General features: G+C 35.0%; 1 protein-coding gene across 4 annotated transcripts in view; it reads right to left on the bottom strand.

Moving 5' to 3' along the window:
- Positions 1-19,044: 19,044 nt before the first annotated feature.
- Positions 19,045-27,887, bottom strand: part of KHDRBS2 (KH RNA binding domain containing, signal transduction associated 2) — a 427,487-nt gene continuing 418,644 nt past the window's right edge. For 3 of the 4 annotated variants that reach the window (XM_042803482.1, XM_042803485.1, XM_042803484.1), the window contains exon 9: positions 20,126-21,218. In XM_042803482.1, coding sequence (XP_042659416.1) covers positions 21,121-21,218 — 98 coding nt within the window. In that variant the 3' untranslated portion in view covers positions 20,126-21,120. Of the gene's footprint in view, positions 19,097-20,125; positions 21,219-27,887 lie in introns of those variants that run through there. The other variant, XM_042803483.1, reaches the window with a different exon arrangement.

The raw sequence follows: 27,887 nt of genomic DNA, 5'->3' as shown, positions 1-27,887 counted from the left end.
GACCTTCATACTTATGTTAATGAGTATTTTTTAAAGACAGTAGCACTTTATTAAATCATATTATAGCGTATTCAATATATTTATATATTGAATTATATATTTTATTATCTATTCAATATACTTAAAAACCTGAGATTAGAATTAGCTTTCCTTTAGCTGATGAAACTCCAGAAAATACAGATAGATATTTTGAAGTTACATTTTCCTGTCTTCCAGATCCTGAGATTTATAAAATAAATAAATAACATGTAACCGGAAGAAAGCAAAACACAGAGGTCAGTTCAACCTGTGCAACTTGAAACCAGTGACTGAAGTCTGCATGGACACTTAGTAGAGCTCACAACTATGTGGAATTAATCTAGTAACACTGTGCTAAATCTTGCTACTCTTCTTCTAACTAGGAAAAATTCTCAGATTATTCAAATTGCTTTCACACTCCTGGCACTAATGCAATAAAATGCTGATTTTAAATCCATGAGAATTTGCCCCAATAGTATTGCTGTCTATGAGTTGTCACACTGTTTTGTAAATGTCTTCTGAGCATAATATTAATTGGTGTGAGGAACGATCATAGTTTAATTATTAGGAATTGCATCGTGGCCTTGGTGGTACCTTTAAAAAGCAGAGTTTTTTTCTGGCAATTGTCTTGTTTTCTTTACTACTGTCCAAAAGACACAAGTTCCTTCCTTTCCCAAACCTGGGAATCTACAATGCATATGGTTCAATCAAAGGACATCAACTTTGCTTACAGGGATGGGAATTAAGATGGCAGTACAGTATCTTAATGTTTTTCAGAGAGAATCTGGATTTTGCACTACAGGAAAATGCTTCAACTCTATAGGAACTCCAGATGTGGAGGCCTCTGGCAATAGTCTTGCATACAGTGAAAGTCTTTCAGTTACTCATATTCCAGTCATCATCTGGAAATAAATTCAGAAGGGAATGTGTTGAATTTGGCTGTCAGTTTGAGAACAGTCACAGAGGAAGGAGGGATGAGCAAGGCCACATGCTGCCCAGATTAATGGTTGGCAGTCTGCTTGTGAACCTGCCAAGTGTAACTATGTAAGGTCTTCTAAAAGCAGGAAGCGGATTTGATACCAAAGGCTGTATACAGGCAATGGCTCTTAAATGGGGGCTTATGTAAATGCATATACATATATATATATATATATATATATTTATATATATATGACAGAAGCCTCTTCTTAAAACCATCCAGTCACCAACTCTTCTGCTGAACTATAGTGCATCTCCAGAGATCCTTATTCAATTATTAATGCATCTGCTGCTAATTTCATCATGCAAAATGTGAATTTGTCTTTCCACATTGAGCTCTAAAGGAAGTTTGTAAGAAATATAAAACTTGTCAGCATATGAGAGTCAACACATTACTGCTGTGCTGCAACCATTTATAACAAAACTAAAATGAGCACTCACTTGTTTGGCATTAATTTAATGTCCCACTTAGCTCCTATCAGACATAAATAGCTGCTTCATCTATTTAAGCATTTATGTTCGTGCACATAATGAAGTACTCTGTACCTGTCAAGTAAGCAGAATTCATAACTGAAATAAGAAATGCATGAGGAAATTCAATGTTCTTAATATTAAGGCTTTACAGGGGCAGCATCAGACTTTTTTTCTGGCCATAAGTTCATCTTCTATCCCACTCTGCAGAGACCATACAAAGACATGACGTATACACATGTTAGTATTCCAAAAACATTTCTAATCTGTTCAACTCATGGCACAATTAACAACAGCTGTAGTTGTCAAACACACTCAAAATAAAATAAATTAGCTAGCTAACCTCTTGGTATTTAAATGTTTTTTATGTTCTCTATTTTAGAAAAACACAGTTTAATTTTAAACAGCATTCTAGTTATGATCATCCTCTCTTGAGGAAATTTTTTATGAGAATGAATGGAGGTAATGACTAGCATTAGTCACTGTCATTATCATAAAACATTAGAAATGACAATATTTATAACAGGCTATGACACGACAATTAAAATATGACTTTCTATCACTTGTGTATGCTTTGGCTACAGCTGGTTGCTATTTTCTGAAGTTAAACTGATAGAAGTCTGGTAATGGTATATTTAATAGCATGTTCATCATCAGATCTAATTGTTTTCCACCACAGGGTATGAAGCTTTATGTATTCTATCAACCCAAAACAAACAGCCATACTGCTTAATGGCTGTTCAATTAATGTTTATGGTGCCACTTTTATAACCTAAGTTACAAGACAAAAAAACTCCAAGAAGCAATTTAAGAAACTTGGAAGCTTAATGGGACTTCAACCAATACCAAAAATTATTAAAATACATGTAAGATCCCTCCCACACTTGAGGATGAGAAATAGAAGACATCAGTCAGCATTAGAGAATTCTTCCAGGACAATGGTATAAGTGCCAAAGGAGGGGAAATCAGACCTTCATGTAGGGAAAGATGGTTGAGTGACTTCAGGGTGGCTGCCTTGCAATTGCTGTTCATGCTGGGTTAAAACAGAGAAGACCTGCTCATCCCAAGTCATGTAAAGGTCAGACTCTATTGCTCAAATTTCAAAGTTATTTCTCTGAGAGTGATTTGCCCTCAGTAACCTAGATGCTCTCCACCTACTCATAATTCTTTCTCCTATTTAGCAGAGCTCATGCCGATTAAAAGGAAAGAACAGTTCAAAGACAGGTTTCTCTGTTACTGCCTTGGTGCATATTAATTTTTTTTCTCTCCCTTTTGTACTAAGCCTGTAGAAAGCAATGTAAAAATACTGTAAATATGTTTTCACTAGAGAGCTGCTGTTGTTCTAAATTATGAAAGTAAATTATTTCTGACTTGTGCTGTTAATTGTATATAGCAGTAATATATTCATTCAGAACTTCCCATTTTAATTCAGACACCCTGATCACTGGCTTTTAATGATGCATTACAAGCCTCTACTTCTCTGACACCTGGGCAATTAATCACTGACACTCTTCAGTCCCCCAGTGTAGCTGGACACAATTAGACAAGCAAGAACCTGACTTGAGGGGTGGTGAAAATTTCTTTTCAGGAATTACACATTTTTTTCACACCATAAACTCTGCTTGATATTCATTGCTGCAAATATATTTTAATAGAACTGCTGTTACTCTGCCTCTCCTTCCAGCCTCCCAGGAGTTTCTGTAGATCAACATGATGTTCAGAAACAGGCAAAAAATGCTCTGAAAAGTTTAAAGGCTGTCAAGTCTTCTTGGCAAGTTCCCTCCAAGAGTGCAGCTGAGAAATGACAAACTTATCACCTGACTGGCTGGTGTTTAAAGCTGACTGCTTTTGATTAGGAAGCAATGAACCTTCCATTCTGGAGTTCATTTTGTGTTTCATAAGCACCTCTTCACTGAAAATTATGCAGTTGAACTGATTTGAATTTGATTAGTATAATGCTACAGCTTTATTATTTGTAGTAAATACAAGTATCTTTTATTGTGTTACTGCACATTTAGGAGAATTTCAAGATGGTTACAGACTTCCTTTTATTTCTCATCTATTATTGCTTGACATTTAAAAAAAATAATCCAATAATAATATATGCCTATGTTGCTGTTACTTGTGCATTGCTCCATATGTGCTCACACTCTACTTCCTTTCTGCTCCAGTGGGAAGAATAAGATGAAAGCAATTCTGCCTACTCAAGGAGAAAGTACTGTGTCCTCATCAGGTAAGCTGAGCTAGAAAGAAAGTTACTGTGACTTGCAACAGCTAACTTTTTTAATGGAAAACTCCTGTATTAAATTCTATGCTACAGATTTTGTGATTGATACTTCAACAGCGAGTGCTGTGGTAAGCATAGCCACCAGAGGTGCATGTGTTAAACACTGAATTGCTCCTTCATGTCATCTGACTTCATGAGTTGCAATGTGAATGCTCTGGACAGCTTGATACACTTTTATCTTCTGACAGACTTTCAATTATATGTCCTTTCACATTATTACATAACTTCCAATGATCTGCATTGTGGACCTCAGTAATAAAAATCTATTTCATGTCTGAAGAACACAACTTCTTTGGTCAGTCAATTTAGACATAGAAGGGGAGAAGTGCATTTGACCAGAAACTAATGTTGAGTGGAGTCAGCTGGTCAGGTCAATAAAAGATAAAAATAGTATTTGCCTTTGAAAGAAAAGAAAGCTCAGGACACAGCCTAATGGCTAGATTCAGCCCTAAGGAAAGATTTATCTCTGTATCAGTGTTCTAAGAAGTGCTTAGTTACCCAAACCTACACAGAATCATAGAATTTCATAGAATGGTTTGTGTAGGAAAGGACCTTAAATATCATCTAGTTCCAACCCCTCTGCCATAGGCAGGGACACCTTCCACCAGACCAGGTTGCTCCCAGCCCCGTCCAACCTGACCTTGAACACTTCCAGGGAGGGGGCAGCCACAGCTTCTCTGGGCAACACATTCCAGTGTCTCACCATGCTCACAGTGAAGAAATTCTTCCTTACATCTAACCTAAATCTACTCTCTTTCAGTTTAAAGCCACTACCCTTTGCACTATCACTACATGCCCATGTAAATCAAACTGCAGTGCAGTTAGAGATGTAGCTACAGAACTCAGCAGTAAGATCTATTATTAACTAACAGCTTAATCTATTTATTACTAGTATGGTCCAGAGAGTCTTATATCTATTATCTTCAGGCTGAATATTCTCCAACATGTAATTCTACCTACCTTTAGAAAAATGCATACACTTATACAATTTATCTTCTTATTTGCTTACCTGTTTTCATAGATCATCACTATATTGCATGAGTACAGCAACATATCCCAGTCATTAGGGATGCTTTTAGAAAAATAAAGTAGGTTCACTTCAGCTGCAATTCAAGCTATTAGTGAAATATTAGTGTAATATATGCATCTTCAGTACTCCTCTGGCTTTCATTAATATCAACTGGCTGTCTCAAAATCTGTAATATATTAATTTCCACAGTATCTGTATAACGATGCAAGTCAAGAAGTTCAAAAAAAGTGTTTTTGGTGAGGATATTAACATCTTGTGTGCCAGTGATGACTCCTGATTTTTGAGAACCTGAAGTTGAGATTAGTGGAAGCTACAGGCTTTCACCACTTATGAAAACAAAAGTGTGTCTTCAGTGCTTAAGTACAGATGGAATATTCCAATCTATCTTTTGAAAACATTGAGGGTTATCAGCAGAAGTGCCTTCTCCTAAGAAAATCCAATTTCTTTAATAAACAAACAGTTCAACAAAAAAAGCCAACAGAGGAAAGAAATAGCAAAGGTTATAGAAGCACAGAAAATCCACTTCTGTGAAACTCCATAGGCCAGTTTCCATGAGGTGAATGCTGCACACGTGTAGCTCAAAGTGGAGGCCTTGAATGGCCTGTTCTATCACAGTAAAGCTTTTGTGCATCAGGATGTGCTTCTCTATGCTCCCTTTTTAACCTCTTGCACAACAGAGCATTTGGCACAGAACAGGCTTACGTCCAACTCCAAGGACAAGCATATATGTCAAGCCTTGTGTTCCTTCATCTCTGAACAATGTAATTAATGCTATGCTATGCTATGCTATACTGTGCTAGGATACACACAATCTGCAGCTTTTTATTTAAGAACCTCCCACAACTGAAATGTAAAATTCTGTTCCTTAAAAGTTTAATTATTAATGTTGGGATTAATTTCACCCAACCTCAATTATCTAAAAGACAGCCACATATTCTATCCTAGGCATCTAGTCCCATTTTCTAAACAGTAGAGGGCATTTCATCCCACTTATTTTTGACATATACCTGAAAAGGGGATATATTGCCTTTTAGACTTGAATTTAGTATATATGTACATATATAGAGAGCTGAAAAACAAGAATGTCAGAAAATGCAAAGAAAGTCTCATGGAGAAGATGAACTTCGGTATTTTACTTTGAAGTTCTGGCTTGCTCCGGATGGGGAAAAATCAGACTTTCCTTTCTTCCTCTACAGATTTCTGTTCACCTTCTAGAAATCTAAGTAGGGTATTTCACCCTTCTGAAACACTTTTTCACTTATTAAAACCATAAGTTACCATGCCAAAAGGAATTAATATTTTGAGTTTCCAAGAACAAATAGACATTTTCTTCAGGCAAAGAGTGCAAATGATCATCTACTTCCAAGTCTCACTTTTAAACCATTTTAGGAAAGGTAGTACAAGGGTTAGGAGATTGGGCTATAAATAAAGGTATTTTCATTCTGATGAATAGCATTCTGTGTGATACAGTGAACAAATTCCCTCTTCTCTTTCTATTCGTTATATGCAAAGCACAAATAATAATAGAGACATGTATCTTCTTATTCCACATTGCTGTAATGTGAAAAAAAAAAAATTCTAAGAGTCCTAGATTATTATTTACAAAGTGTTAACACACTTAACTAGAGTCTAAGTAAACCCTTAAGAATCCTGCATATTTTCACCCATTTTTTATCTCACGCACTGACTACTTAAAACTGGAGTGTGAGTACTGTGACTTAGGGTTTATTTCCAGCTCTAGCTATAAGGAGGAAACTTGAAAAATACACTGTTTTTTTCTCAAGTCTAAAGACATGTTAGGTTGGAATAGCTTTTGGCCTCATTCTATTAGTTCTTTCTCTGTACAGAAAAAAATCTAAATCTAAAGCAAGGCATAGTTCAAATTTTTATTGCCATTTTCAGAGAGAAAATCCAAAAATAGCATGGGCAAAAAAGTGTCAACACTTTCAGATCATATGATGACAAGGAAAGGAGTCCTGTAAGAGGACTTCATGCTGCTCTACAGTGCAGGAGACAAGGCTTCAGGTCTGTTTTCTTGTGTACAGTCAGAAGGAACAAGGGGAGGACTGTGGTTGCATCAGAGATATGGGAAGTGATGGTGTGTACAGGACTGAGGTAGGTATTTTTTCTGCCACTGTTTGTAACCTGCCAGAGGAGCTGCAAAGTAACCCCACATTAGCTATTGATACTACTTTTGCTAGTTACCTGAATGCTGGACGTTGCTAGCTACCATCAACAAAGACTGAAAATGGTCTTTCGTTTCACACATTATTTGCTGAAGAAACAAGCTAATTTCTAATAACTAAATGCGGTAACTGTATTTTCATATGACATATGGCTATAAATAAACTTGTTACAGAAAAATACAACTTCCACATAAGTATTCAGTTTGGAAGATTTAGGAAATGTTAGATTTATACTTTCCAATTAGATTATGTCCTTTAGTATATACAAGAAGTCATAGACTTTAATTATAGGGCCCCATTTTATCCTTCTCTCTGCAAGACCTAATTCATTCTGGATATGAGATTAAATTAAATATTTCTATCTGTCTTAAACACTAGTGGTATGACTCTTCTTTGTTTACTGTTTTCCATCCAAATGTCCACTGGTATAGATTTATTTACTTTCTTAAAGTTTTTCAATGTCCATAGTTTGTAGCAACAATGCTACAATAGCTGAACCTTATAAATATTAAAACGTATATGTTCACAACAGCTCATGAAGATACCAAGATTTTTCTAGATGAACAAGTGGAGAACAGAGTAAAAAACCCCAGAATTTGCAAAATTTGTTTTTAACATGACCATCGCAGTGAGTTAACTCATCCCAAAGGGACATGATTTTTCAAAAAATTTGGCATTTTTAAAAACTATTTCTGTGTTTAACATACAGCACAAATATAATTTGATTATTTTAATGTTATTTTTGTGAGAAAGATGATTAAATATTATATTTCTTTACCACAGAAAGAGAGCATAAGAATTTAGATACATTATCAAACTTTCTTGCCTTAAAGTAACATGCATCATAGGTATCTGCATATGATCTCTCTTCCAATGGAAAACATAAGGTGAACTGGTTTAAAATAATCCTATTTTTTGCAGACTCAGGGAAGATGAATTATCTCACATTTGACGTAAACTATGGACAAATACCACAGCTCACCTGATAGACTGGAATATCACCGTAAATCTGAGTGCCAGCATGTCCTACAGAGGGTGGTAATGGCAGATCCAGAACTCAGGGCTGTGGAGAGTCCCAACCTGAGGCTCAGTCCTTCGGATCCCACTGATTTATTGCAAATGATGTTGAACATTCTCAGTTCCCTGAACACCATTCAAAAGGTACAGTACTTCCCTAAGGGCTCCAAAAATCTGAAAATCAAGACAAAGTTGGGCAGACATATTCAATGAAGAATATAAAAAAAGTTGTCACATTAATATTTTAGCTTAAATGACTTATCTAGATTCACACATCATCTCTGTGACACAGGGTTAGTCTGGATGACAGAAAACTCTTCAAAGACACTGCCTTCCAAATTCTGCAAGCTATGAGATAAAGCAGTTACAAAAAATAACAACATAATTTGCTACACAGTTCTGACACGTTCCTGTGCCCTGCAAGAAACAAGTAGAATGAAAGATCATGTGATCATCTGCTTAGAGTCTCTGAAATAGCATATGTGTGCAACAGAGCAAAAATGAGGAAAAGGAACAAACTAAATACTGGCATTTCTAGTTTTGAATTTTTTTTTGTAATGTTATTGTATGGAAATTCAGTGAGATCATTTTTGCTCAGCTTTCTCATTTAACTTCCTACTTTTTATTATGCTACAAATTTATGAAGTGCTGCCTTCGATACCTTTTCTCTAATTTCAATCATCTACTTGAGATAAAGGCTCATGGCCCATTCATGGTAGTATGAGTATGTTTTCATCAATGTAATAAAAATTGAGGTTTGTGGCAGTGAATTTTAGGAACACCAACACTCTTTATGCAGATAATACAGTAAAATAATTATATTCATCCTGAGCAAATGACTTCTGAGTGCTGGTATGGATGAGAATGGTAACTCGTGAGAACAGGTTGGGTTGGAGTTGTGTTTCATTTCTTGATAATATTAATATAATCAGGTCTATGAGAGATTAATTCAAATCAGTTCTTATTAAAATCAATGGATTGAGAGATAATTTGAAGATTTAGGTTGAAGAGGGAGGTGCTTTTTTAAATGCAATAGTTAGTCTCTTCAACCAGCCAATGGAGAGAAGGTACATCCAGGCAGTGTTTTAGAGTACCTGGCTTAGGTATTCTGAATTATGTTCTGTAAACAAAGACCACTCCACTGAATGTATAGGTACTCTAGGTACCTGTAACAGCAAAAGCTAAGTGTTTGAAGTTAAGTCATGAATGTACTCAGTATTTCCCCAAATGCCACACTAAGGTAATTGCACATAAAGGAAAAAAAATTCTGATTGGTGGGGTATGGGAATATAGACATTTTTGTATAGTTTCTAGTAAGCTTACTGAGTTGGCAAAAGGCAACTTTTTTGGATGTCTCATGGTATTCTCCAAAACAGTTTTTCATAAAACCATCAAAAAATACTTTCTGGGACCATCAGGGGAATACCCTCTACAAAAAGCAAGTTCCTATTACAAATTGAAGGAACCCTCAATTTGCAAACTGTGTAAGCCCTTCCATGCACTTGGAGACATTTTTCTATGACGGAAAGTATTAGGTTGGTATAAATGTCAGGCTTGCAAAAGAAATGGTTAAAGTAAGCCAAGCACTCTGAAATTAGATAAATATGAATTTTGGGCCAGTGAAACCCTAACTCAGCTCCTTTCATGTATGTATTTGATGTAGTCTTTACAATGATTGAGTTTTGTTTGGTTTTTTTTTTTTTTTTTTTTTTTTGTGCTTGATTTCACACATAAGAAAGGGCACTGAAAGAGCAGCTATTTGGTATCTCTTACCCTCATTATTCAATGTGTTCTTCCTTCATTAATTTGATTAACTTTATTCAAATCCTTAATTTTTCTTCACAAAATTAGGAATTGTGTGGTCGGGTTTCTGTGCCACTTGTGGCTATAGTGTGTGAATACCTCATCAGTGTGACTAATTATTATTATATTTCGGAGTTAAAATAAACCATTCATCACTGTTACATAACCTTGGAAACCCAAGGCTTGATTTTTTAAATTCCTAACCTTAAACAGCACTTTACATAGTCAGGCAGAACTCCTGATGATGCCACTTGCAATTCTGATGAAAATCAGAACCCAAGATTTTCTGTAAGACCTCGAGACAACAAGAAATACAGCATTAGAGGGCTATTACTTTGAGCAATTTGCCTACCCTCACACAAAACTGCTGGCAGAGATGCTGAGGGAGAATGTAATCTATTCCTCTGTTTTAGTTAAACTCAGCTGTTTGGTCATAAAACTCCCTCTACTTTTCTTGCAACCCAAACTGCAGCCTAGACTCCAGCACCTGGGAACACCAGCCAAGTGGTTCTATGGATAAGAGCCTCTTTGGGCACGCAACCCTTGCAGATTACCACAGCTATCTATTTGTACATTAGACAAGACAGTGGAGTTAAAAATACGGGCACTGGGAAGACAAGTCTGAGATAGGATCATTCTGGTGTTGTTCAATTTGCTAATGCAAATAGAGCTTCTACTTGTTCTACAAATTCCTCCTGACCCTTCCACTGTGCACCCCAAGTCTCCATTTCTGGATCTGATAGAAGAAAGACTTAGGTCAGGATAGATTCATGGTCTGACAAAGGAAGGCAGTTCTTACACTCTCATGCATGAGAAACGAGTGCTAGAGTGTACTGAAACACATATTTTGCAATACACTCTCATAGACATTTGTTGATAAAGGAGTAAGTTTTATTATTTTCTAAATGACAAAAATCTTGTATTTTTCTGAGCTATTTGGCATTTTGATGAAAATCCTTGGATTGAGCAGACACCCATCATGGAAAATTTAATTTGACATGGACACAGCTGCATTTATAGAAAGTATTGGTGATCTTAATGATAGATAGCATTGCTAGCCCTGCCAATAGTACATTTACAAAATAAATGAGACAAATGGAGGCATGACAGATTAAAGTTGTACATATAATTTTGGAGCTCTGTATTTTATCTTTGAGAGCTGTGAATGAGACTAAGTCATCCAAATAAGTCCAGATGAAGAACCTGGTATAAAAATGATTTTATATTAAAAAATCAAAACTGTTTTCTAGATCCTTAGATATATTTTTAGGGTTATTTTTGGTTGATTATCTATTATAAAGCCAGGTGTCTTATTTTCATTAATCTAGCTAAGTTGACTACAAAGTAGAAAAAACCTCACAACTCTGACTCTAAAATTATCCCTAAAATGGTCTAAAATAGAACTTCTGTTATTTCTAGAATTGTCAGCACTATAAAGTTTTACAATAGGTATGTTTTTAGGGTCCAATCCTTTTGTGCTCAGTGCTAGGAGGAAGGCACTGGATATTATCAGAAGTTTCAAGACCTCATCAGTGTGTAGAGACGTATGTCTTGTTCATCAGACATACAACACGAGAAACTTACCATGGGAACAGGTGATGCAGATATATAAAAATACAGCTATAATGAAAATGGCAAAATATAATAATAACAGGCTTCTTCAATGTAAATTTTGCACATATATGTATGCTCACTGCATACATGCATTCTGCTAGCTGCTTCATCCAGTTGCCTAGCAAAACCCAGCAGGTTTCAAATTCAAATGATGATAGTATAGCTGCATTGTGGATGAGAGTACAGTTCTCAAAAAAAATCACAGCTCCTAATATACTGTGTTTCATCTCCTGATGCAACCTCTCACCCTCACCCGTTGCTTTGCTAACTGCACCTTATAACAGCTCTTGGAGCTCCTGAGTGACCTTAGCCAAACCATTCAGCTTCACTGTTTTCCTAACTCTCTATTACAAGGCAGAAATTAAAATACCTGCTTCATTCAGTAATAATTTTGAGTTCCATGAAGCAATTTTTTTAAAGTTGTGTAGGTGTTATTCAAGCTTTGTAAGAGCTATGCAGTAGTCTTGGTGTTACAATAACAGATAGCTGTTTTCCTTTAGAATGAGCACTAGATTCTGTGAAGCACGTATCCCACAGGCCTTCACAGTCTAGTGGGCAACCCATTTTTGCCTTAGATCTGAAAACCAGTTCAGTAATATGGTGATTAAAGACTATGTAAAGAAAATTATTGCGCCCCCTTCAGAAAGTTATTTGTTAGTTCTCTTTGTTAGTTCTCACTCTATAAGAACAAAGTGGTGACTACCATAATGAATGAACTTGGTTGACAAGTTGAGATTTGGAGTGAGTGACAGTCCCAAGCAAGTACATTCAACTAAGTGTATTTCTTGCACATAGGAAAATTAGTTTTGTTCATATAAAAAGTAGAATCTTGATATTGGTACTGTAACTGAAGTACTCTTCTTGGGTCAAGGTTATTTCACACTGCCCACTAAGCAGGACACTGGCTGCAATGACACAATCCAGTCCTTAACAGATACGTGTTCTGTCTGAATTTAATTAAATTATAAAAATGACTGCAGATCAAATTCCAAATTTCAAATTCCCATTTCCTTCCTTGAAGTCAGCATGGATTTTTAGTGAATGAAATCTGAGTAAAATGTACAGGATTGAATTCTCCATCAAACATCTACTTTGCTTAACTGGCATCAAACTTAATAGAGCATTCCTGTCCACTGTTTGTATCTTTACATCATGGATTCTAGCATGGACACTAAAAAGGTATATAATGCTGAAAATATCATACAGAAAAAGAAAAAGAACCCTATTAACTTCAAATACTTTGAGAATACTAAGCTGAAGTCCTATATCAGAGAATAACAGCATTTAATTTGAATGAGAATGACCTTGATTATCTTTTCAGCTAAAATAGGTTTATGAACAATTATGTTCTTCTGGGAAGAAGAAGTAGAAAAAGAAAAAAAAAAAAAGAAAAAGAAAGAGGGTTCATGGGCAAGACCTTTCCACTGAATTTTGCTGGTTATTGCACAGGGTTGTTATGAAGTTCAAGAAATATAATGAGTTATTAGCTTAGCAATGAATATGGAGTTATAAATGAATATAGTAAATCATCATATAAAATATCTGCACATTTTGTTCTGTTTACTGTGCAGAAATAAAGAAAAAAGAACACCCAGAATGCTAAGAAGTCATAAATGAGCAGCTCAGCAGTTTGCACTTCTGACTTGTTAGTGGTAACACAGTGTGAAGGTCCTATAATGCAAGGGCACATAACAAAGGCATTCACTGTTTTCCTGTGAGTAAGCCATCCATCATCAGCTAATGCATCCAGTATGGCAAGAACAATGCCAGACATGATGTAAGCAGGTACTCTTATACTTTATAGTAACGCTGTATAATAAGAAACTATGCATCAATTAAATCAGGAGGGTACAGCAGCAACACAAAGAAATAAGAAGCATTGTTTTCACAATTAATTCTACTCTTATCAGGGCACTCAAGCATTTCCACTATCCTACTTGTACACCCAAATGTTGCTAAAAGATATCAGAAAGTTCTGACTGTTTCTATACAGCACCTTAAAATTTTTTTTGGGCATACACAGTATATACAAAAATAAATACACAGCCTTTTCTTTTATTTTTTTTTTTCCTTTTAATATGTGAGTGAGAACCTGTACCATTACAGCATGGGTGTGATCTTCCTCCAATAAACCTTCCTTCTGATTTAAAGATTTGAAATATGAAAGTCTGAAATTGCTTTCTCAGTAAATCTTACTATTCTCTGGTAAAGCATCCTAGATTTCAAAGTTAATTCAATAATCTTAGGAAAGAAGGCATTTATGTCTTTCAATAAGTACCAAATACAGCCCTTTATTAGGATTTATATAAGGTAAACAAGCCTTTAAAACAGTGACATGTTTTTAGTAGAAGCTTAGAAATCTGCATTTCTTATGCTTGACAGAGATTGCTTCTGTTTGAGAATGAAAACTTTGTTCTGGATAGGCATGATTTAGAGATGTATTTCAACAATTTTAAAATGTTCTGCTGATTTATAATATAAATTACGTACACAACTAGAGATCATGAAAGGACAGAAAATCTTTCCTGTACTCATACTGAGAGTCACAGTTTATCTTTAAATTCCAGTGTTTCAGAAAATAAATACTGTATACAGCATGTGTTCGCTAAAAGATATCAGCACATATGATATGAGCAAAGATGATAATTTTGCTAATAACTACATAGATCGGCAAATTTTTCAGTGGGAATCATTTTCCTTAATGTCTCCAAATGAATGTTAGCATCTAACCTACAGGACCAGAAACAAAACCAACTGAAGAAAAAGGAAAGGCTTAATGATTTCAAAGGTTTCAGTCAGGTCCCAATGAGCAATAGCAATGACTAGAAAAATGTAATTAGCTAACAACAGAGTGGAAGATGGTGATCATCTCTGAAGCTGTAATTGGTTTGAGAAAGTCAGCTGTGTGCCTTTTCTGTCTCCATAGACCAATACAGTAAAATAGATAAAATACTGTCTTTGATAACTCTTGAGTTCTAATAACTGATGGAGGTCACACAGTGCCTCTAAGTCTTTAATGGAGGACAGAAAACTTCAGAAAACATTAGACTTGTTTTTCTGTTCAACATTCAAGTATTTTTCATTTTTTTCCTGTGATTTTACTTATTAATTAGGAGTCTTTATGTACTTAGGCCAATCTGTTGACAAAAGAGGATGACTTGAAATAATAACAAATATGATCTTCATTCTTTTGACATATCTTTAATTACAGCCAGCCTTTTCAATTTTTGTAAACTAAAATTGTTGCTTTTTTTTTGGTAAAAACTTGGTAATCTTTTAGTAAAATTATTTTTTTTTGATTCATATCTTGATAAAATGCATCTACAAATGAACTGTGCCCTTCTGAACCCTAAAAATACATACACTCTGATACAGAGATCGGTAGGATCTTTGTTACATAGGATGAATTTATAACCTGTTCTATGATTCTGACTCTATGAACTTTTTTTTTCTCAATCTTGAGCATTTTACTGAAGTTCTACAGCATTATAAAATAATTCAGCTAATACTTTGGGAAAAAAAATACTATTTTCTTAATATCTTTGCTAGAAATTGGTTAGTAAATAGAATCTTTAGGGAAATTATAATTTTGTTTAGATTTGGTATTTGTTTTGCAATATTACAGGAAAACAGTTTTTCTGTCAAGATATGTAGCTGCTTAGGAAATTCAGATAGAGTTTCTCAGTTACCTTTTCTTTTTAGATAGTATTTTTCCACAAAAGAAAGCAAATGTATCAGTAAACTTTACACAGTATGAAGTATCTCTAAACAGATTGTATGGAGAACACTGAAATCCAGTGATGTCCTTATTTAATCTTTATACAGTCTTGACTTGCTACTTCAAGTTAATACAATACAATATGGAAAACTGTCTAGGATTTCCCTTCCTTAATGGATCATATTAATCTTTCAGATATTGACAAAATACTCTCTGATGTTTAGCTTATTCTATGACTCTCCTTTGTCACCATTTATAATTTTGTAACTGCATTATTGGAGTCTCGCAAAACTTTGAACTTCTTAGAAAGAGAGAACACAAAACAACACTCCTACTGTTAAACATGGAGGAAATACATCACTAACGTAGACCAAATTGGTTTTTATTTGAACGCAATACATCACTTGTTCTTGATATTAACTTTCAGATAATAATCCTGGACTGTATTTCAGGGACTACCATAAACCCATATTATCATGATAAAATGTTAGGCCTTTTAACTGATACACTCATCTATGTTCATTATCCTGATTTTAATGGTAACTTGGTTGATTTATTAAATTTCAGGTACTCATCTCAGTACATCAGTCCTGGCTGTGGTCTGGCAGCTCCCTAAAAAAAGGGAAACACAGACTCTTCCAGCCTGCCGTGCCTAGTGACCAGGTCTTCACATCCGTTCCTTCAGAGCTACCATAGACACAGTGATCTGTTTTACAAGCACTCACTCATTTTCACTAACATTGGTGTTACTTACGTTAGAAGTCAGCATATGTTCAAGTCTAATGAAGTAATTATTGCTGGGTTATAGACTGAATGGGGCATGGGCAGTAAGGAATACCTCCTAGAGCTTTATGGTTATAGCTCTGTTATTCTCAATGGAGGTTGAAGACTTCATTGAGATAGAAAAGCATTGTCAACATCCTTAGAGGTGAGGTATACTGTACTTCCTAAGGTTCTTCATTTATTCATATGAAGATTTCAGATCTTCTTGTTTCAACAGTGTAAGATAAGCTTTATAGGAAAGAAATAGCCACTTGGTGCTGCTTCATTTTCTCATAAAGGTTGCTACTCTAGGGATAGCTCACTTTTTCAGTTGCAATGACTCTTGAACACATGCAAAAAATCTGCTAGACAAATAGACAAAACAGACCAGTAGTGCAATTTTTCCTTGTCTGTTACTGTTCCAGGAGCCTGTCCCTGGCGGTGCAGCTCTGTGGGTTCTGCTCCAGCAGGTGACAATGCTCAGCCCCTTGGCGTTTTCTTCCTACTCTGTTTCTAGCTGGACTTGAAAATTGCTCCCTCCTCTCGGACTAAATTTCCAGCAAGTGAGCTGTGTCAATCTGACATCAGAAGTTACAGATGCTGTCACTGTGTCATCCACTCCATTAGCTGATCATCGCTTCATCAATGCTGCATAACCCACCTCCAGAAATCATCAGTTTTGAAACTGGCTTCTTGATTCTATTCTTAACAAATACATTTTGGAACGTGCATTGTTTGCATTTATAATACAATACTTAGGGTAACAAGGGTTTTCACCCAGGAGTGCATATATTATCTACTATCTCATGAAAGCAAAGAATTTCTAAAAGTAGACAGCTCCATTTTAAAAGGAAAACAATGAAAAGAATATTTAACTTGATGCTGCAGAGGTACAATTAAGAATATTTTAGTGAAGTTTTATAAAATAAGATATTTTGCTGTTTTAAGTACTGAAAATTATAATGTACTACTTTCTTTTAAAGATCAAACTGTTCTATAGATGAGGTCAACCTGGACAAAAAAATCTTAGAAATCTTTTAACAGAAATTTTGCTTTTTCACTTCTGGTTTTCTTTTTAGTGTTTTTCACTCAGAATTTTGATTTTCTATGCTAGTTTTTCTTCTTATTACAAACAAAACTACTTCATATGTGAATTAATCCAAAGAAAATGTGGTTGGTGACTACAGTCTTGGAATTATCTGTAGTATATGTGAAGTTCTGTGTTTTCTGATGATGCATGTAAGTTTTCTGGACCTCAGGATTATGGCTGACCTGACTGGTGGATGTAGGGAATACATTACAGCTTTCATGGAAGACCTAAAGATGACTGTTAATTAGAATTACCAGACTCTTTTGTTATTCTATCTCAAAATAAGAAGGTAGATTTCCTTATTAAGACATATCTGATTAACTGTAAGACTTTTTCAGAAACTGATGTGAAATATACTTTGCAGTTAACACAGAACATCACATGCAGTCACGGGTAATTTTTCATACTGATTTCCTAAAAATCAATAGAACAGATGTTTGCATGAACAGTTGCTTGCACTGACTTATTAACCTACTTTTAAAAAATAATTATTGTGTAAGAATATTTCACAATGCATCATTTTACTGACAGTCTTCATTTTTTTTTTTATTCTACACAAATAATGGCCATAAAGTGGACTTTGAGACAATAATATTAAAGGACACTGCTCTGCTATAAATCCATATTTATCGGAGTCCATCCTCAAGGAGTTCACACCAGTTATCCTCACATAAAAATCTGATGCACAAGTGAGAAATTAATTTTATGTACTTTGCTCTGGATATCACATAAGGTATGACCTGCTCACAGTTTTCTGTAATTAACCGTTTCAGTAAGGCACATGAGAATTTCCTGAAATGCTTACGTAGTAAAATCTACAGTGTATAATAATCTATAATCACAGTTATACTGACATGAAACTATTAATAGTAGTGGGGTATGTTTTTCTTGTCTGTATAGATATAACATATACTGACTGAAGCACATTTATATAACTGTATGCAAGGTGTGTAGATGGAAGATTTTTACTATAGTGGTACATACACACACACACTGATGTGACAGCAATTTGCAGGTAAATCTTAATGCTGTGTTATATCACTTTGGCCTGTAGAGTGGTTGTAGCACATAAATCAAACCAATTTATAAAGGTATTGAGGCAACCCTTTGCAGAGGAAAAATAACCCCTTTATATCTTGTTATACAACACAACTTGTGGTTTGTAAGTAACCGTTGAATACACCAATAGTTGGAAAATGTTAAATCAGTCAGACCACAATCATGGGAGAAGATGCCAGAGTAATAAATGTGTCTGGGACTGTGTATTTGGTGTGCAACATCATCAGTTTTGTTTATTAACTCTTATCTAGTTTAACAATTATGAAAGAGGAAGAGCATTTGTACTTTTTTAATTGTGATTAGGTTCACACTTCTGAGTGAGTGGACAAACTTGTAACTGAGCTGAATTTTTTTTAATGTTTCCAGAAATGACATTTGTCTTCAATCAGAAATCTCATACATAATCTGAAGTCCATATAAGAAGGTTATCCAAGATATACCTTTATGTTTAAATGTATTTAACAGAGAAATACAGAAAGTTATGCCTTGATCCATGCCATCGCATGGTAATACCATTAATGTCTCTGCCCTTCTAAAGTATACAAAAGAAAAACCTACCAAACAAAAGAATAAATAATAAACATCCTGTCTCTTTATAGATACCTTTGTCATAGAAAGAAATGATAAATATTTTGTGAAGCAAAGGTAAGCCAGTATTGTATTTTTCTATGTCATGTGAATAGTTTGTTTCCAAAATGTAGGAATGGTTTTAATAAACACCAGCTCTTGTTTTTAGAAGAAGCAGTTATAAAGTATACCATCTTAATATTTACCATTAAAAGGCCAGATGACAAGACTTCTTTTATTTAAATGAAGGGTATCATACCATATAAAAGCAAATGTTTTGATTGCCATTATACCATAATCACTATGCTGTTATGCAGGGAAACATTGCTGGAAAGAATTATTTATTTTAAAACTCCAGTTGAATATGTTTCTGTGTGTTAGTAAAAACAAATGCACAGTTAAAATCAGAAAGAGGAAAACCCCCTGAGGTGTGGCAGAGCTTACCTGACCACTTCTCAGCAGATCTGCTGCTTAGCTGTCCAGTGCCTGTGAGTCCCTGAAATAGTGAGACAGAATAAACTCAATGTAACCATCACGTAGCCTACTAAATTCACTTTAACACGTCAAACGACAAAACATACGCTACATAAACTATTCAAAAGAGTTAGCATGCAACTCCAGCTGCAAGAGACTTTGTTCACAAACTGAACAGCAATAGGCCTGTACTTTGTTCTCATCAAAAAAGTAAACCAATCACATTGACAAAAAGCCACTGTAAACAAAAAGACTGTATTTAAAGGATTAACAGTTTTGGCATCCCTACCATCAAGTCTTCTGTTCTTTTTTTCTTTTTTCATCAAAATTTAGGTTATATATTTGTTGTTAGCAAGAGTTGCATTACTATTATTGTTAATTTTAGTTCTGTTTATTACCTTGAGGGTTATATATTGTAGAATAATTTTGTTGTCACTAGTTAATGTTAATTAGTTGTTTTAATAGCCTATATACCTATTTGTTATCTTTTGGTAGGTTTACTTTTTTAACTATCAGTAACTTAATCACTGAGAATATTTAACATTACTGTTGCATACTCAAAATTACAGAGTTACTATTAGTGTTACCTGTTTAACGTTTAGTCATCCTTTGAGTCCTGCGACATATTTCCTTAATAATCATCAGCCATCAAGTCTGATAGTCTCAAAAGAAATATCAGCCCTCTAAACTGCCTTCAAGGGCGGTGATATTTAGCACTGAAAATTACAAATAAAGTTTTTGAAGTTGAGTATCAACAACTGGGCAGTGACACTGATGATTTGTTTATCAAGACAAATTGTTATATACTACGAAAAATGCAGTCAACGCACTCTTCTGAGTGAAAACAAATAGGTGAATCTATGCAATGCTTACATGTTGAATGGGATATTTAATGTGCGGGGAAACTCAAAGGTTGAAGAACTAGCATTTAGACAGTCTAACAGTGGTAAGTGGTAATCTTACCTCTTTAAACTCCATTACATTCTCACGAGAGACATGCTAATACAAACAAGTCAATCAGAGTTTGTGTTTAGCAAGATCAAGCTTAGAGGATAGTTTAAAATCCATTTATTGTTCTAAAGCATTTTTTTCCATTAACATGTTATACATTAGTGGATACTAACCATGATTCATGTAACAGTTTAGTTTGTTAACTTTTAAATTATTTAACAACCAGAAGTTATTAATACAACTTTTAAAGTCTTACACAAAAAATCTTAAAACAGGCTTGGGTTCATTTTTGTAATTTTTATATAAAAAACATTTTAGGCATCTCTTGAAAAAGAAATAAAGCAGTCATTTAAAGCTAGAAAACAAGTAATTCCAAATTTAGTTTGTTACAAAAGGTTTCAGCTTTATTGACAAATTATGGCAAACATTTGACAAAATTATGGTTTCCTATTTAGAGAAGCTTACACATGGAACTTTATGTGATTTTTTTTTAACAAATACAGGTTAAAACACTGAACAAATTCAGTTAGCTACATACATACAGTAGCTACTTGTTTTCAACCCCATTAAAACAGCATTTAAAATTAAATTTACAAACTTAATATCGAACATCTTAATCTAAACTAACATATATTAAAAAAGACAGGTTAAAACATCTTATCTACAGCTTGATTATTGTCTGGTTCAGAAAAAAAAAAAAAAAGGAAAAAGAAGAATCATATTACAGTCTTTCAGCAACCCTAAACAAAAACTCAGCCTTAGCTAGTATGTAGAGAGACTCCAGATCTGTAACAGTGTCATGCTTTTTAAGTTACACACAGCAATGAATACAACCAACAGAACATCATCTTTGAATGGTTTATAGACAATGCTTGCCAAATGTTTTTGTCTGTTTTTTTAAGTCCGTGTTATAAAATAATACTAATGCCAATGTCACTTCAATGTTATAGGAAATACAAGTAGTACATCAGATAATAATGAGGAGTAATCCCTAGGATAGAAAATAAATGGACTATTACTTGTCTTGTTGCTGTTTATGTGGAGACCACAGGCTATTAATTGTCTTTGAGATGAGGTCACAGATGAGGAGGACCTTCAATATCTACCATAGGGGTGTTCCCTGTAACCCCCTCTGGCTGACCTTGGAGGTGGTGCCTTTAGGCTGGAACGGGTTGTGGCCCATTCTTCTTGTGCTAAAAACAGAAGAGAAAAACATATTTTGTAAATATCTAAGCTTGAAAGAACAAAGTGATGCCACTGCTAATGGCTGTCAAAATTCTCAAGGGTTTTTGCTGAAAGATTTAGAAAAATAAAATGAGGATGGCGTTATGATTTATTTCTTTATCCTCCCACAAAAACTTACAGAAAACTAACCTTCTACTTCTCTATACAGGCAACCTGTCTAACTCAGGATGAAAAAAAACATTACTCCTTCACTTTCAGCAGAGAATGGATACATACTGTGGTGGCAGTACAGTCAGTTCTGGAAAAATCACTGCACTAGTGTGCCAGCTCATAATTTATTTGATGTTTTGAGCTTCTAGCATTTAAGTATTAATGTGAATAACATTTAATGCAGTTCATATGTTAATAACATGAGGAGTCAAATCATGAAAGGATAGTAGAAACACATTTGATTTTTTTACTTTCATTTGAGACCAAAAGAAAGAAAATAATGGAAGAAAAATAATGTGTAGAATTGAAGCTACTGCATAAAGAAAAGAGTTTTGCGAAATAGTTTTTACTCTGCATTATCTTTTGAACACTTTTTCAAATTTGTGTGAATGAAATTTGCTCAGGAAGAATAAGGTAAAAACTGTAAGGCTAGTTCAGTTTCTATAAAGCTGCTAAAATTTTACTTTTTTTCTCTCCATGCCCCACCCTCCCCCCCCCCAAGGTATTTCTGGAAATTAAACCTTCCAAAGGAGCAAACAGGAAGCTACCGACAGTTGTGGTCCAGCAGTTGAACCCCAAACTTGAACTCTCTCCTAAATCAGTTAGTGGATCATCAAATGATTTCTGGTTTTGTCTTTCACTGACTTCAACTGATCATACACAGAGTGATTAAAACAGAAATGCGGAAATCATAGTATATCATCTATCTTACATCACATCATAGGGCAACATTACCCCTGTTACAACAGTCATAGAATACAACTGACATACACTGTTCATGAGGAAGTTTCAAAATCTCTACATACCCCCCCAAAGTTAAATGCTATTCTGTCTATGTCTTTGTAATGAAATATAGAAGCTATTCAGAAATCACTGTGGCAGATGTTAGTTATTTTCCATACTGTTTTATTTTATTGGTAATCAGCATGTTTTTATTACAGCTATGTGTAGAATATTAATGTTTATAAGATATAAAAGTAAGGGTCAAGGCTTCTGATGCTAGGGAAAAAAAGAACACTTTTAAATGTGCATAAAAACCAGACTGAAAAGAGAGGAGTTTAAAAGATAGGAAGGTGATTTGAAGCCAGTGAGAAAGGGAAAGGAAGATTCAAATTGATGATGAAACAGTATACTTGCTGTTGCTATCAAAACAAAACTAATTGATTAGTATATTAAAATAGATCCATTTTCCTAAGTCTAAAGTGAGGCTATTTTATTACATTTATTAATAGGTAACACAGTAATAAGCTGAACTATCCAGTCCTGAACTACTGATGAACTACTACTTGAAACATTCAGGGTCCTTGCCCATAAATTCAAAAATCCAGTTGTACTTATTGTTTAAGAGGCATGTAATTTTTATTCCTTGATCGATATAAAATTTTTTAAGTGCATGTTAAATAAATTAACATTTCAGAACATTGCTCAGGTCTTGGTTTAGACTTTTGCTACCCCACTCAGCCATCAAGTATTGAAACGAGTACTCCTGACTCAGCATGGTCAATAAAATTCATCTATATGGAATATAAATGTGAAACTTTCTGAACTCCCAGGTATACGGGGATAAACTGTGAGCCAATGTGGCACATATTAGCTATGGTGATCAGGGTCAAAAATATTCATTGCTTATAGCCAATAACATGTTTTTATTACATTTTTTCATGTTACATGCAACATTCTCATTTATTTTCTAATAAGCCAAGAAGAGATGTTCTTGAGTTCTATCTGATTCCTGAGGTACCTGTACAGTGAATCCAAACTCAAGCTAAGTTTTCTTTTTTTCTTGTATTCCATTCCCAATACTGGAAGGAGAGACTGGGCTTTCAAGTGTCAGGTCACTGCCAGAAAGCAATGATGGATTCCCGACTCCTTGAAAGCAGTTTGTCTGTTGCAATTCACTTAAAACACTGAAGAATTTTATTCATTTTTTTTTACCAGAATGAGCTAAACAAAAGAATAGAGCTTTCTATGCAAAATAAATTACATAGGCTAGTACATGAAAATATTAAAAATCAAATCTTTATTATTCATACATTTCAATGAAGGTTAACTACATTGCTATAAATTTAGTCAGCTACTTGATTAATGGAATGATGGCCTTAAATATAAAAAGGAACTTAAAAAAAATCATCTCCATTAAGACATGTCAAAGATTTTCTTTTACTAAAGCAAGTTTTTAGAGTAATAGCAACATTTTCCTCTCAAACAAAGACTTCATAAATACACCTGCAACAGCAGAACAAGAGTTCAATAAAAGGTCCACATTTTGATTGCTTTGGGCTCAGTTGCTATATGTGATTTACTCAAGTTCAACCTTCACCGGTGTCTCCTTAAATACTTTATTCATATAATTTGGTTATGATCAGCTTAAAAAGACAAGATTCCCCTGTGAAACTAATACATACAGAGGCCTTTGTTTATCTTCTGCATCTTGATTAATGTGTCTATGATAATAATAGAGAATTACAAATACATACATAGTGATATTGTTGCATAGTACAAGCACAGAAAAAATAGTTTGGATTTTTCTTTTTGTATTCATGTGTTAGAGTCCAAGTTCCAAATGAATTTTTGCTCGATATAGTGAGATATTAGCAACATGTATTGAATGGTGTGCTGATGCTGAATTTTGTCTATTTTGAAAACCTTTATAATACAGTATATTTCGCCATCAGTCAAACCACACTTTTAGCCCTAACACAGGAAGTATGCGAGTATATAAGTTTTAAAACCCATCCTATCAGCAGAAACTTTGCAAAATTGAAATCTTACCCAACATGGATAGGACCACATACGGTCCACCTACATGGGAAATTGAAGTCATAGTTTCTTTCTTTGTTAGGTCGGGAAGTCCTCCAGGGTAAAGGAGAATGAGGCCTCATTCTCCATCCATGAATGGGAAGGAAACTGAACTCTCTTTAAATGTTGCATTGGTGGAAAAGTACAAAGATACAAATATTTAGTATAGAGAAACCCTTGCAGAATAGTTGGGAAAAATCATAGTTGAAGAAGCTACCCCATGAATGGAAAGGTGGTAACATTTTTTGTGCCCTCCATTTCAGGACAAAGCAAGATGGGTTAGTTCAAATGAACACTGAAGGTAAATTAATGTTTCACCTTGCACTCCACCTAAGAAAGCACTCACATCTTTGGTTACAGTTAAGAGGTAGATTCACAGAACACCTTTTCAGTTGAGATACAGTCAGTGACCGCATTAGTGCAAATAATCTATTTTTTAATGCAAAGTAAGCCACATTGACTTGAAACAGTGCTCAGGGTCAGCTACCATGTTTTAGTAGAGAAGCAGTAACCAAAACCTGAGATCTTATGGAATAATATAAACTCCAGCAAATGCTCTACTCTGGCAGTCACCAAGGGAGACGATGGTGACTGGAGATACTGCCAGTGATGAAGCATCAATTTTTTCCCCCCAAACTATCACAGGGCAGACCATGATTTATACTATGTAGGGATTGCTTGGGGTCAGATTTATTAAAGTGAATTTTGAGTGTGAATGGTCAGTTGGGCCATTAGATCATAAACCAGATCCTGGCCCATGGCCCAAAGAGCAGTGTTGGCACACAGAACATCACACGTTGGTATCATGTTGAATTGTGAATGGGCCCAAAAGCAGGTTTGAGATGATATCTATTTCCACCCTCTTATCTACTCTCAGTACAGGTGTTACTGGCCCACTAACTTCCTCATCTCAGCTACTCCTTCACTGAAATCAACTATATTTCCCCAAACCAAGGGGTGAATTGCCCATCCAATCACATCAGAGCTGTCAAAGAGCGTTTAAAGTTTTGTGATGTTGATTTCTTTCCAGTTTTGGTTTAAGATAGTTAACCATTAGTAATGTACTGGCTATTGTTCTACTGTAAATGAAGTATTATATATCTACTGACCTTCTTATTGTCCAAACTTCATTTTAGAAAGGAATAACAACACTGTTGATGTTAAGAAAGAATTATTCCTTCTGGCCATTCACCTTTGAAGTTTAAAAGTTGCTGCTGCCTATTTTTATTTTTTTTTATAACATTTAAAGACTTTTAAGACTTTAAAAATTCTCCCTGAATAAATTAAATTAATCATATATGCACTTTCATTTAATACAGAAATAACACAATAGCCTCCTTAGAAAACAAGAATACCTGTCTTTTTTTTTACCGCACTAATTGGAGTATCTAATGTGGCTATAGATCTATAACTGCAAAAAATTATCTATATTCCAAAGACTCTAGGAGTGAGCAGAGGTAAAAGAAAAAAATGTCTGTCTGACCTGAAGCATTTTAGTTAATAAGCCTGTTGTTTTTAGTGGGCATGATTTTATTGCTGGTATCTCATTTTTGCTAATCAGTGCTGACTTTTGACAAGTAAGAAAATAATTAGCTGACTCTAGACTAAAATACTGAATGGTTAAAACAGATATCAAAGATTGTCTTTGTAAAAAGATAATACTATACGAATGCAGAAAAATGAAAATATAAAACAAAAAGCCTGTTAAAATTTTGAACAACATTTCGTTATCTCGTTGCCTTGAGGTGTGAGGGGAAAGCCTAGGGAGGGGGAATATCAGCTGCAGAGTTAAAGTGAGGCTCAGAGTAGCACATACTAGGAGTGGACATCTGGAGAAGGTTTGGTAGCAGCTGATCTTGATATGGAACAACAAGCATTCCTGTTGTGATTTTTTGGTGCATTCCATTTATTTTCTTTTTCTTTGAGCTGCTCAGGATGTTCTCTTGTTGAATATCAGGGGTTTTATGGTCACACGAAACCAAAGTTTACTGTGGAAAGCTATTGCCTAGAGGGTTGAAGAAGTGGCAGCCAATATGATATAGTCCTAAATCCTCAGGTCTCTCATTCCTACAGGGATTCAGTTTCCATATAGTGAATTTAAAAATCCTGCCTCTGCAGTATGTTTCATTACACCCTTTAAAAATGGCATTTTGCTGTAAATGCACTGCAGCTTCAATTACCCATTGCTGAAGCGTCACTGCATTTGCAGAGAAGCCTTGGGGAGAAGTAAGATTTAGATAAAAAAGGAAAAGCTTTATTTATATAAATGAAAATGACTAAAGTAGTAAAAATACTCACTAAATGTACAACACAAAGACAAACCAATTTCTTGTTCCTTTTGAGTCCCCACCCCCACCTCCAAACTGGAACACCTTCATATAGAGGTGAAACATACAGCCTTTCTGACAGTACTCCTATAGTAAAAAATTACTTTATATTACCCATTGGAAGAAGCTGTTTTTCCTTGACTAACCACGTTCTTAAAATAAATTGCTGCTGTGGCTGCACCAGCTTCTGATACAGAACAAGAACAGAAATGTAATTTGTGGTACAAGTCTCTTACGCTTTTTTTCCAGTAACATGGTAGACCTATTTGCTTGATTTCAAACTTTAACAAGGAAGGATGATGGTCACAACTTATTTATACCTATTTGGTAATACCATCATCAAAATATGTAAGGATGGTTGATATCTAACAGCTCTTGTTGATATTGCATGATAGACCCTACTGCATTCACAGGTGAATCTGTAGCCAAAACATAGGTGAAAGTTATGGGATTACAGCCTTCAACTGGGAAAACACTGGCGTCTACCACTTATACAGCACTAAATGATTATACATTTATTGTGGAGAAAGCAAGATGATATGGAGCAATACCATAAAGCATCTTTGAACCACATGATGGCAATAAATTACAAGATGCAGCCACATCAAAAAAGAAATTTGATTATTAGTGTTTTTTCCTACAGGGATTTTTAATGAAGAACAATATATCTGAATGCTAGTAATTAAAGGTTCCTAGACATGCAAATCTGATCTTTCATATCTCGGTTCCAGTACTCCAATATAACCTTTTTTTTTTCAGTATCAAGGATGGCTCCTGAGAATGGAAAGCTCTGTCTTCAGGAATAGTCTGCAAGGATTGAAGCTATATACACTACCTTAGTAGTCACACAGAGATTTGGGTAGCTTGTTGAGTAGCAGGAGGGTTGAAACACCCCTTAGCCTTTTTGATCCCCAGGATGAGTTTCATTGTGTTTCAGAACATAGGAGAACAGTGGAGTCTAGCCTTCCTCTGAGAGACTATGCCAAAATGGAAAGGAAAGAGAGTCTGGACATATTTTATTTTAATACAGTGATGCGTTAATGAAGTGGAAACTGAGGGGGATTTCAGGAGAAAAGCAGTAAGAGCTGTAGCCTTGGAGAGAGAAAGGTAATTGTGAGAACTGCTAGTGAGTCTGTGAATCAGCATGCCCAAGAGCTGAAGGGATGTGCAGGGCTGTCATTGTGCTTTAACGTTTGTTTCTTTTCCTCTTTCTGAGTCCCACGTAAAGAAACCCTGCGGAGTCTGACCTCCCTGCTCCCTCAGTGCTGTCCAGTCCTTCTGCTCTAGCAGGCTCCTCTCACCCCCTGTCCTTTTCACTTCTGACCATCCCCAGTGCTATCA

The sequence above is a fragment of the Tyto alba genome, unplaced genomic scaffold, assembly GCF_018691265.1.
Source record: "Tyto alba isolate M040663 unplaced genomic scaffold, T.alba_DEE_v4.0 Super-Scaffold_40, whole genome shotgun sequence".
NCBI lineage: Eukaryota > Metazoa > Chordata > Aves > Strigiformes > Tytonidae > Tyto > Tyto alba.
Note: the sequence above shows the minus strand (reverse complement) of the source record. Positions and strands in the feature narration are given on the sequence as shown.